This window comes from Triticum dicoccoides, chromosome 5B (assembly GCF_002162155.2).
Source record: "Triticum dicoccoides isolate Atlit2015 ecotype Zavitan chromosome 5B, WEW_v2.0, whole genome shotgun sequence".
In the NCBI taxonomy this organism is placed as follows: Eukaryota; Viridiplantae; Streptophyta; class Magnoliopsida; order Poales; family Poaceae; genus Triticum; species Triticum dicoccoides.
The window spans coordinates 337,741,679-337,754,365 of record NC_041389.1 but is presented as its reverse complement, the minus strand read 5'-3'; the positions used below and the strand labels follow the sequence as shown (position 1 = coordinate 337,754,365).

At 44.1% G+C, this 12,687-nt stretch overlaps 1 protein-coding gene across 1 annotated transcript; it reads left to right on the top strand.

Annotated features, from left to right (window-relative positions):
* Positions 1-93: 93 nt before the first annotated feature.
* LOC119309493 (flowering time control protein FPA-like) lies at positions 94-12,267 on the top strand (the record flags this gene model as incomplete). The annotated part of the gene is made up of 5 exons (XM_037585483.1): positions 94-477; positions 4,856-6,081; positions 8,946-10,126; positions 10,229-10,486; positions 11,812-12,267. Coding segments are annotated over 4 exons (3,042 nt in total), but the record flags the coding sequence as incomplete, so codon positions are not given.
* Positions 12,268-12,687: the final 420 nt, after the last annotated feature.

Below are 12,687 nucleotides of genomic sequence, written 5' to 3'. Positions count from 1 at the left end.
AAAACCAATGGTACTTTCTTTCACGCTCGTCTCGTAGATGCTGCTATCGATGGAATCGCGGTTTGCCCCGACTAATCGCGACCGGCCACTTCTTTGCAGCTGGGGAGGGGCCGGGGGCGAGGCCGCGGAGGCGGAGGAGGCGGGGGCAGGGGAAGATTCAGCGGCGGGAGGGGCGACGGCTCGCCCCGTCTCGGCGGCCGCGATGATCCACCGCCGACTCCGCGGCGCTCCTCCGGGTGGGGCGTGGCGCCGCCGTCTCGGCATCTCTGGGTGGGCAGCCTGGCCCCCGGCGTCACCGCCTCGGACCTTTCGCAGCTGCTCCACCGGTGCGGCGACATCGAGGGCATCACCCGCGACCCTGGCCGGACCTTCGCCTTCGTGAGCTTCATGCGGGAGCAGGACGCCGTCGCGGCGGTCCGGGAACTGCAGGGGGCCCGGCTCCAAGGAACGCCCGTTAGGATTGAGTTTTCCAAGGGGGTTAGTGTTGAACTTCCTCCCGCCTCGATCACGGTTTGCCGCACTTTTCTAGAATTGTTGGTCAACATATGCTTTGTTTCAAACGCATCATTGGTGCAGTGTGCTTTTCTTGTCCTGTGTGTGATCATGAATTTTGGAATCAGTATAACCAAGTCCCGGGAGTCAAGACAAACTCTGTGTGAGTAGTTAAAATTTAGGATGCACAGGATTACTCTGAGGAAAAAACCCAGACAAAAACAGGCTCACATATATAATGTGCATGATAAATAAAATAGAACCCTTCCTTCTTTTGAATGATGCAAAACTTCACATGGATCAATTGGATTCCTTGCGAAGATGATATTTGAACCCCCAGGCTCCGCCGTAACCGAATAATGATCACATACCGTGTCTATGCATCAGCAACCCTTTACAGTCAGGTGTACTATGAAAACAAATAGTGCACACCTCAGATTGAATATATCAACAATTATCACAGCTCACCTGATGTCTCAGCTCGACAATTTGGTTGTAATCTAGCTTCCATTTAGGGCACGGCACGATAAAACCTCCAAAAGTTAATCTTTAGGAGATCAGGTACAATGTTAGCTTGAGAAATCTTCTCATCTGAAGATCATGAACGTTGATCTGATGTTCCATATGTTGAAAGTAGCACATTTTCTAAAGATGAAAAACATTGTAAGGCAACATCAGAAAAAAAAAATTGTGCTGCATGAGAGAACTGGATATTCCTTTTTTTTTGTCAAAAATAAGATGCACGTTCAATTGCATATGAAACATCAGAGAAGGTTTTCAGCAAGTGCAACATGCCAAGATCATTTAATATATTGACATGTCCGCACTAAATTCTCTTGGCAGTGGGTACCCGATACTCTTTCTCAACACTCATCATTGTTAAGTTTACTCAGACCTGTTATTGCAATGCGAACCATGTCAAAGACATCATTTGCAGCTTTACTTGCCTGTTTGTGCTATGAACAGGACACACATATTTATCTGACAGTTTCAAGTGTTCTTTATTCTTTTTGTGCTATCAACAAGACACACATATTTATCTCTTGTAACTCCTTGGCTTTCCGTAAAATAAGTCTTTGTGGCTGAACTCCCCCCCCCCCTCTCTCTCTCTCTCTCTCTCTTAGAATTCATATAAAATATGATGCACAGTTTCCGCTACCGAACAGACTGCTAAGCTGATCAATCAATCAAGCTTCTTGGGTAGTTAAATGTGATGACCATCATTGTTTGGCATAAAGATACCATCCATGTTTCCACCTTATGCCAATACTGGCCAAAAGGTTCAGCTAGATGATAGAAGTGTATGTCAGCTCCAGCTCATTCAGCATCAATGTGAGGTTGCCTTGATCTGGTTTTATGTAGCTTCATCATCGGATTCCTAGTTAAAAACCAATGATCCAAAAGTGACGTGCGCCCATGACAAGTTCTTTCTATGTTATATTCACAGTGATGTAACATGTTTATAGCACCATAGTTGTGCTTTATGTGGTCAGCTTTGTTCCAAATGGAAAACAGAAGGCTACGATTTTGGTCAAAGTAGTTGCTTCACAGCATTGAGTATTCCAAGCTATCTCTTCTACAACCTCATGTACATGCTTATGATCTTTATCAGATAATACAAGGTCAAAATAATCAGAAAGAGTATGGGCATAGGTACGGCTTTTGACAGACCAATCTAGCTTGTTGATCTGATAGCAGTCTGTGCATAGGTCCTGCATTTCTATGATGATATATTGTGTGGAAGATCTTTTCAGTTGAAGAAGAAAAAAGTTGGCCTTACCACCAGGCGTATACTGAATAGTTACATCATTGACTAGTTATGGATAAGTGCTGTTCTAAAATTTGGCCAATTAGACTAGAACAGGTGGTCATCTGTCTCCAATGTATCTGTATAATCAGCTGGTAAGCGTTGTAACTAGCCAAATAGGCTGGATATAATCACAGACATGTGGGAGGTTGATTGGAATGTCCATCTGTACATAATGTTTTGATTACTCTGCCCCAATTCATAACTGATGATATAATCACTTTCAGGACATGGTGACACAGTCATCCTGCTATAATCACAATATATGAAACAGCTCCTTAGGTTAATTATTTGGAGACAAATGAGTACCTGTTGACATATTAATAACATTGCAAAATCTTCTTGGTGTACCTCACCAGCTTCACCACCCCAGCTCTTTTGACTTGCCCAGTTCCTGTAGGAAACAAAGAACTACCATTGGTTATTTATTTGCCTGAACGAGGAGTGCAGGATTATTTGTCATGACTCATCACAGTGACTCCAAATTAACGAGCTTGAGTCTCAAATTAAAAATAGCATTAAGAAATAAGAAAGTTATAGACTGCAGGTGCACTAATTTCTGCTAATCTACAGGAGGAATTAAAATGCCAACCTAAGCACTAACATGAGATACTGGTATGGGGATACTGATAGGGTGCAGTTCCCTGGTTTTTTGTAGGTATATGCATACATTCAAAAAACACTGAAAAATAGCTGACAGGTAAATACAATAAGAAAGCCATTCACAGCTGATGACTCTGTAACCATGTCCTATTTTGTGCCTAAGCACTAGGTCATGAGAGAGGGGAGGGGAGAGTGAAGAGCTGAATGACTAATTTATCTATTATGTCAAAGTTTCTCATATGTTCCAATGGGGAATCAAAACCTAAAGGTCGAGAACTGTGGATAATGGTGGCTGGACGGAAGGGAAGCCGTATTGGTTGCCAGATCACGAACTGCTATTGCTGTGCAACGCCTTTTTTTCTTCTCCAAAATTATTAAAGTAAATTCAAAAGAAACAAAATATAGCACCACAAGTTACAGAAAACCTCAGCTATACTAGCAAGTGTGCATGGCCCAATGTTTTTAGCAAAATGTTTAATGAAACCATGTGTAATTGGTTACAAACCAAGATCTCCTTGCTGCCTGTCACACACACACACACACACACCATCTTTGACCACTTCTTTCATTGCAGCTTGCCAGGAGCCTCTTCTGTTCAAATGATCAGTGCTTTTTGTGCAACATTTAAGCCACAGTATCTTGGATTATGTGCAACGCTCACAAAATAATTGTGGTTATGTGAGTGCCTGGGGTTTTCGCTAACTCGTGCCACAAACACATTGGAATTTCTATAATTCGCTCATAATATCTGATAAATTACCATTACACATGTCTGTTCTGCCAGATTGCGAACAAACAAAACCAGTAGTATAGTTTATTGTAGGCTTGAGTAGTTTATAGAAGTTGTTTTACATTAAGTATAAATTGGAATCTGCTGAGACTTTCAAGTATCGAGGACGTACACATTGGCTGAGTATTATCTGTCCTGGAATACTCTGATGACCGGAAGGAAAATTATTCTTTTGGACTTGCCCAAGATCTCTAGGATTCATTTAATTCTTGCGAGGGTGGTTTGCTTTTGGCTTTGGCACATTTTGTGTAACGGGTTTGTATGCTCCTGGGATATGGGTGTCCTATCCTTATTGACTAACCGGAAAAGTAGTAGCTCTAAATCAGCATGTGGTGCAGAAGGTTTTGATCCTCACGTTCCAGAGGGAATGACTGTTCCCATTGGCCTGACTTTGTATGCTCCTGGGATATGGGTGTCCGATCCTTATTGACTAACTGGAAAAGTAGTATTAGCTCTAAATCAGCATGGGGTGCAGAAGGTTTTGATCCTCACGTTCCAGAGTGAATGACTGTTCCCCATTGGCCTTACTTAAATAGCTCTATAGCTTCTAATCATTCATGAACATGCCACTCTTTGGGCTAAGGGGCAAGTTTTTGTTTCCGAAAATAGGAAATTGGCTCACAGTCTACATCAGAGTACTTGGGAAGTTATCTGATTGTGGATAAAAAAAAAAGGAAGTTATCTGATTAGACTTGCTTCCCAACTGAGGTTATTTCTTAGTCTCACCATTTAAGGAAGTTGTGTTGTGCTCTAGAAGAGCCAAGAGACCCATTTCTAAGTAGTTGTTGGTACTCCCTCCGTCCGAGAAAATACTTGTCATCAGAATGGATAAAAAAAGATGTATCTAGAACTAAAATACGTCTAGATACATCCCCTTTTATCCATTTTGATGACAAGTATTTCCGGATGGAGGGAGTACTAATTTAAGTTATGATTATAGCCAGTTGAGTTGTGTTTATTGCCATGGGAAGTCTACCTGGCCGCTTGTTCTGTCTCGTTTAACTTCACTTCACACTTAATGATCAGGACTAATTAAACTTATGATTTTGTCTGTCTGCTTACTTTAATGCCTTCTATTGGTATCACCGTATCCCTCATTATCTTTATTATGCTGTTCCGTATATCTAGTGGTGACAGGTTACCTGAAGTATTTGAATTTACAGGATAAGTCTTCAGGTAGCTATGTGGATGACAGACATGCACAATCTTCTGATGAGAGACATTTTGTTGAACATGGAAGAAAACATCAATCAAGCCCTGAAAAATCAGTTGATAAATCTAAAAGAAATAAGTCTACAGAACCTAGTGAGGTTTTATGGATAGGTTTTCCTGCTGGTCTAAAGGTAGATGAAGCAGCTCTGTGGGAAGCCTTCTCTCCTTTTGGCGAGATTGTCAAGATAACAACATTCCCAGGCCGCACCTATGGATTTGTTAAGTACACTACCATTACAGCGGCATGCAGGGCAAAAGAAGCACTTCAGGGGAGGCTTTTCAATAACCCAAGAGTAAGCATATGCTTTTCTCGTAATGAAGGAGTTGCAGCAGAAGTTGGAAGATGTTCCTCTGTTGCCCCGTATTCCCCCCACTTAAACCGTAGTGTTCGGTCTAGGTCTGTATTTGAAGACCAAGATTTTGAGGCCTTTACTAGGCCAAGGCGTTTTGATAGTCCTCCGAGAGATCTCCGCATGTCATCACTGCGTGCCGGCCCTGAAAGGTTACTGAGAGATGCTGATGATGTGGGCTTCAGCAGGGATAATTATCTTCGACGCGGACCTCAAATAGAGTCTGGTCATGTTTCTAATTTTGAACCTTTTAGGATGCGAGGGTTGGGTCCAGAGAGAAGGATGTCTGAAGACATATATGAACAACACAGAAGTAGCCCTACCGTTAGGGGTGAAACACCATGGCAAAGTATTCCTTTTGAGCGACCTCGAAGAGCCTTCCCGTTGGAAGATTCTTGGGATGCAGATGATCATTCATACCCATTGTCAAAGAAGCTGAGGACTGGTGAATTGCATGATGCTGAACTTCCCGAATATCCTTTCTCTGAATTTGATCGAGGGCATGTTGACTCTGGCTACCCAAGGAGGCCCTTCCGTGATCTGCGAGAAGATGATGCACATCCCATAACCTATGAACCTCCCATGGCGCATGGTAGAAATTACATTGAACCTTTAAGGAATCCAAACCCACCTGTTGATAACCATGAAGCATGGCGTTCCCAAAATAGTTTTGCTATGCATGCTAGGGAAGTGGACAGGTCAACTCCTGAACATCATGGACCTCTTCCTAAAGAAGAGTGGAGCTGGAACGGCACAATAGCAAAGGGGGGCACACCAATCTGCCGAGCTCGGTGCTTCCCTGTCGGGAAGGTCCTTAACTTCATGCTGTAAGTTTGGATATTTTTTTGTCCTTTTTTTTTCTGAGGTGCAGTATTTAACACATCTCTTCCATTGAATTTTCTCATCATCATAATTGTTTCTTAACAAAGATATAAGTTTGCATTCATGCGGAAAACTATGTAGTATGTACTCCCTTCGGTCCTCTAAAAGATGCCGCATTGGCACTGTCTCCAAAATACAACTTTTAATACCAGTATCTATTAACATATTCATAAGATCCAAAAAAAATTATATAGTGTGAAAGTACCTTTTGGGACAAATTCCCATCTATGATTTTTGAAGTATTGAATATAAATAAGTCAATAAGAATCTGACTATCCTTGTCGAAAATGACAGCTTTACAGGACTGGAGGGAGTAGGAAAGATCTCTTAGATACTATTTAATTGCTCTTCTCATCTAATTTATCTTTAGATACCCTCTGTAAAGAAATATAAGAGTGTTTAGATCAAATTATATATTGTGAAAGTACCTTTTGGGACAAATTCCCATGTATGATTTTTGAAGTATTGAATATAAATAAGTCAATAAGAATCTGACTATCCTTGTCCAAAATGACAGCTTTACAGGACTGGAGGGAGTAGGAAAGATCTCTTAGATACTACTCCCTCTGTAAAGAAATGTAAGAGCGTTTAGATCACTAATTTAGTGATCTAAACGCTCTTATATTTCTCTACGGAGGGAGTATTTAGTTGCTCTTCACATCTAATTTATCTTTAGATACCCTCTGTAAAGAAATATAAGAGCGTTTAGATCACTAATTGCTCTTATCTTTCTTTACGGAGGGAGTATATAATTGCTCTTCACATCTAATTTATCTAAGTCAATTCATTAATACTCCCCTCATTCCTTTATATAAGACGTATTTGTTCTTTTGCTAAAATTCCACAATGTAAGGTTTATTTCTTCCAATTCTCTATAATTTCATTTTTACCCCTCCACCACACACCATACAAGGCTCTCCCCTAGAAAAAATCACGTACAAGCCAAACTCACGCATGAATCGTAGTTAGGAAAACAAAATCTCCAGCCATGAGTTAGGAAAAAAAATCATGCGAGTCAACCTTCCAATAGTTAATTAGGAAAAAAAATCGCTGCTGCTAATTTTTAGAGATATGCCATGTGCATGGCCAATGCAAGGCAAGCAGGAGATCTGGATGCACACTCAAATCGCTGGGTCAGGTCCTCCTAATTGATTTATCTGCTGCTAACCCTGCCGATCACTTATCTTGGCATCCCGCTCACCACTCGTCGCCCTTCCGCGGCCCAGCTGCAACCACTTGTCGACGCGGTGGCGGGCCGGCTTCCTACTTGGAAGGCGGCTTGGCTGATGAACAAGGCCGGACAGCTGGCGCTTGTCAAGTCCGTGCTCAGCGCGATTCCAATTCACCAATTGCTCGCGCTCGCACCCCCCAAGAAGACCCTGAAGCAACTGGAGAAGATTCAGCGTGGTTTTCTTTGGGCCGGCCGCGCGGACCCCCGCGGTGGGCACTGTCACGTGAACTGGCGCCGGGTCTGCCGCCCACTCGAATATGGCGGCCTAGGTGTTCGGGATCTCGAGCGCACGGGGCTTGCGCTCCTGCTGCGTTGGCTATGGCTCGCGCGCACGGACACTGATCGCGCTTGGCAGGGGCTGGACCTGCAGTTTTCGTTAGAAGAGCGCGCGCTCTTCCACGCTTCCACGACCATGACCATTGGGGACGGCACGACCGCTCTCTTCTGGGAGGACCGCTGGCTCGACGGCCAGTCCGTCCGCGAGCTAGCGCCCATGCTCTTCCAGTGCATCCCCAAGCATCGCCGGAAATTGAGAACGGTGGCGGAGGCCTTGGCTGCAATAGCTGGGTGCGCGACATCCAGGGGCTGATCGGCCTTCCCGAGATTGGACAGTACCTGAAGCTGTGGCATCTGATACAGCATGTTGAGCTATCCAATGAGCCGGACAAGCTGCTCTGGAGCTGGACCCCCAACGGCGTGTACACGGCTCAGTCCTGTTACCGGGCAACCTTCCAGGGAGCGACGGGCTACCACTCCTGGAAGCTCATTTGGAGGAGCTGGGCACCGCCTAGAGTGAAATTTTTCCATTGGCTGGCATGCCAAGATCGCTGCTGGACCGCGGAGCAGCTTGCACGCCGTGGCCTGCAGCACCACCCGCGATGCCTCCTCTGCGACCAAGAGCCGGAGACGATTACACACTTGATGCTCGCGTGCCCCTTCGCCAGGCAGACATGGCATGAGATCCTATCTTGGCTGCGCTTACCGGCGCCGACACCCAAGCACGATGACTCGCTCATGGACTGGTGGCTGCGCGCGAAGGAATTTACACCGCCGGCGTTCCGCAAGGCGCTCAAATCCGTGGCGCTTCAGGTGCCGTGGATGATCTGGAAACATAGGAAGGCGTGTGTTTTTGACCATGTGTGTCCATCGCTCAATAAGCTTGTTGACAGGATCAAGGACGAGGCCCGATGTTGGGCAAAGGCCGGGGCTCAAGGGCTCAGGGTCGTTTTGACATCATCATGGGATGTCCACTTATCAGCTGACAACGGTGTAAAACTGCCTCCTAGGAGGATGTAAATTCCCTATCTTTCCAATGCAATGAAACGCAAAGGCCATTTGTGTTTTCTCGAAAAAAACCATTGAATTAGTCAAGGGTAATTTCGTATCAAATTCTATATAATTACGTGCCTTGGTCACCGTGCCTAAAATATTACACATTATATAAATGGGCGGAGGGAGTACGTAGGTCACTTCGAGATTTGTTCTGATAGTTAACCTGACCAAATGATCAGTGTCTCTCATTCAACCACAAGTCTAATTCTTTTCTGATAATCAACCTGATGATTTCCTGTTTTTCAGGCCTGACTTTTTGGACTGCACTGCTAGGACAAACTTGGAGATGCTTTCTAAACATTACTATGAAGCTGCTAGCAGTTGGGTGGTGTTTTTTGTCCCAGAAAATGATGCTGACATGGCAGCTTATAATGATTTCATGAACTACCTTGGTGATAAGCAGCGTGCTGCAGTTTGTAAACTTGGAGAAAGGAGCACCTTGTTTCTTGTTCCACCGTCGGACTTTTCCGAACATGTACTTAGGGTGCCAGGAAAAGTGAGCATATCTGGAGTCATTCTGAAGTTTCAGCAGGCAAATCCAGACCTGACCTCTGCAAATCGTCAACCGGAAGCATTGGAGAAAATGCCTACATCTTTTGCGAGTTATCTGAACACTGATGTGAGTAGTCATGAGGATCGAGATGCATTGAGAAGACTCGACCCTCCAGATACGAGGACAGTTCCTCAGGGTCCAGATTATCTCCAGCCATCTACTGGAGTCTATACTCCTGCAAGTACAGATTTTATTCCACCTTACAAGTTTGCAAATGCTTCTCCATATCTGACCTCTCAGTTACCTCAACAAATGCCAGCACCAGACTCCCGCAGGGAAACGGCACAGGGCCAGCACCAGCAATCCCCAAATGTGTGGCCCTCAGGATGGTCCAATAATAATGACCCAAGTCCAGGTTCCGGTAATTTCAATTCTTTGGCTGCAAGTGCAGTCTCACATACACAAAATGATAGGACATCAGAGCCGTACTCATTTGCTACTCAGGGAATACCAAAAGGCACACCATCAGTGTATGCACCAGGTGAAGCGTCAAACATGTCCTTACCTTCCATGAAACCACCTCAACCTCCATCGCGGCAGGTAGTTAGACCTCAACAAACTCCATCTGCCCCAGTATCACTCCCACCGGTACAACTTGCACAGCTGGCTACTCTTCTTGCACAACAAAACCAACGAGGAGTAGAAGCTGGCTTGCCAGTAGGCAGCTCAAACAGACAATCAGGGTTCATACAGAACTATAATCCACGTGAGCATGCTTCGGTGATGCCAGACAGCTCAGGTCGATTCATACAGAATGCTAATCATGCTTCAGTGATGCCAGATAGCTCAGGTTCAATCCCTGTCCACAACTCGCAGTTACCGGTTCCACCATCTGTCCCATCGCAATTACAGGTCCATCCGCCGCCAATACAAGGTTCACTACCATCAAACCCACACCTTATGCTTCTAGCCAATGATCCTATCCCTTGTCATACGACTTTGCATTTACCACCTATGCATGTTTTCGTGAGTGCAGGTCATTCTTCCGTGCCTTTGGGGTCATTTGTTCCCCCACTTCCGGCAGGCCCTCCCCCCTTTCAGCAGCTTACTTCAGGCGGTGCGTCAATGCAAACTTTGCTTCCTTCTGCCCAGCAGATGGGCCAGCAACTGTCTGCTCAGGAAGACCTTGACGGAGATCCTCAAAAACGCCTTCAAGCAACATTGCAGTTGGCAGCAACACTTCTTCAGCAGATACATAAACAATCAAAACCTGGTGGCCAGCAATAGAACCAAGGTAACTGTTCCCCAGAAATATATTCTTTTCGCCTTTTCTGTACCATTTCCACTAAGAATACATAATTAATCTATTAATACCTAATTTATACTAGTGCATTTTAGGCTTCCAGTTGGGCTGGTTTGTATATTCTCTAGTTGAAACTCTTATTTAGGTTATTGGTGAAATTTATAAAATGTCCCCTTATAGTTAAATTATTATTGAGTCGGCTTTATCTATTTTTCTCTCTGTTTGCTATTATAAAATCTGGCCATGCTGTTTCACCTACTAGAAAGGATTTTAGTCAGAACCTTGCCATGTTAGGCAACAAGGGAAACTGATTTGCTCAAGAATCAGTATGTCATTTGGCCCATTGGACCTATGAGATCTCGAGGTGTATTATGTTTTTGTTACACAAGTTCACAGAGCATTTCCAGTGGCCAATTGAGGCATCTTTATGTACTCACTCATGTTTATGGAGTAGTTTTGGTTGGAAGCTTAACATCTGGTGAGACATTATAGTAATCCTAATACTAAAATTTGCGTCTTTATCAACACATTTTGCAAACATTGTGCTGATTCATAAGCCCTTCGTCTAGTACACAATGCAAGAAAACAGATATCGCCTGTGTGATAGAACTACCAGATGGATGCAGGGCGTTCTTTACTACTGTGAATGAAAGAGTGTACACGAAATGTGTTTACTATGATAACAAGTGTAGAATGTGAGAATTTACAAATGAATTTAATGATTTCACTTTTCTTCAAGATGGTGTGCATGCCAACTCTGGGTAGGAATCGATTCCTTGCGACTTGATGTCTGGATTGTTGCATCGCACCTTTCTTGGGACACATAACTTATCTTGTGGGGACCCCACGTAGTTAATTACTCTCATTTCCTTGCCAGATACTCAAGTGTATATTAACAGGTAATTGTGATAACTACCTGCTTGGAGGCGTTACACCATTGTATTCGACCAATGGTGGTCATATGCGTCCATGGTAATAGAGGCACTATCCTCATAATCAGAGGTCGATCATTTGGTCAAGGATAGGAAATGACTTAGGTCTGACTGTAGGCATGGTCGTAGTTGAGAACTTGAGCTATACAAAGCTACGCCTTCTTATAGTAGTGAGCCTGCTATGCAGGAAATGGTTTACTTATTACTTGTAAAACGTAGAAGAGTTGACCAGGTGACCAGTCCTCGTCGCATCGTGCTAAAAGAGCTCATGCTAAATTATGTTAATTCCCATGTTCTAAACCTCTACATTCTCAGCGTTTTAATAAAGTGAAAAATGATTTTACTCGCAGCAATTGCCACTGTTTCATTTACCTTTGGTGGCAGGTCATTGCGAATGTTGGCGCGCAAGAATCATATGGCATCATCGCACCAAATAGCCCGAAACTGCTGTTGGGATCTTGGTTTACCGGCACCTCATTTTGGTTGCACCATTGGAGCGCTATTAGTTGCTATCTGAATCCACCCTTTCTCCTTGTCTAAAGTGACAGCCCTGGCTCTAGAATTTCCGTATGCTTTTCCTTTAGCCTGTTTCGCACCTCTTTAACTGGATATATGCACTAATTTAATTTAGGTCCAGATCTTGTGTTGAAATGGCTTGTATTATCAGTGTTGAAGCTCACTCCTAGTCCCAGCCTGTGATCTTTGCTGCATTGCTTAGTAACCGACTAGTGGGATGAAAGTCTCCTGTTTTGCTGATATGGGTTGTCCATGCCTTCCAATATCAAAAGTGTACTGTGATGTTCCGTTTAAAAAAAAAGTGTACTGTGATGTTATTTTGGTCTCCTCGTCTTGCATTTCTCTGTGGGACAAAGGATCCTGTGCATTTTTTGGGGAGGTGAGGTGACGAACTGCGTCGCATAATGCCGGTTTCCTTGCCTTGCAGCGTCATTCCGTATGCCAAACATGGAATTGATACTGCCTTGTTAACATGAATACTGAATCTGTTAAATTGTAAATGTGCGCTATCCATGATACTGTGAGAAAAGTGATCCCATCAGATTTATGGTGTCAGATTTGTTGTGCCTTTGAGTTCACCAGCCTTGTCACATTGCCTGTCTGCTGAAGAGCGTGGCTTGGGCTGGCTGTTGAAAGCCTTCGGCTTGTCAAAAGTTCTCAGGGCGTCAGAGCTCAGGGCATGGCATTGCAGCAGATTTTATTCCACCGGTCTCGAACCCAACGATGCACCTTTAGCGCTTTGAT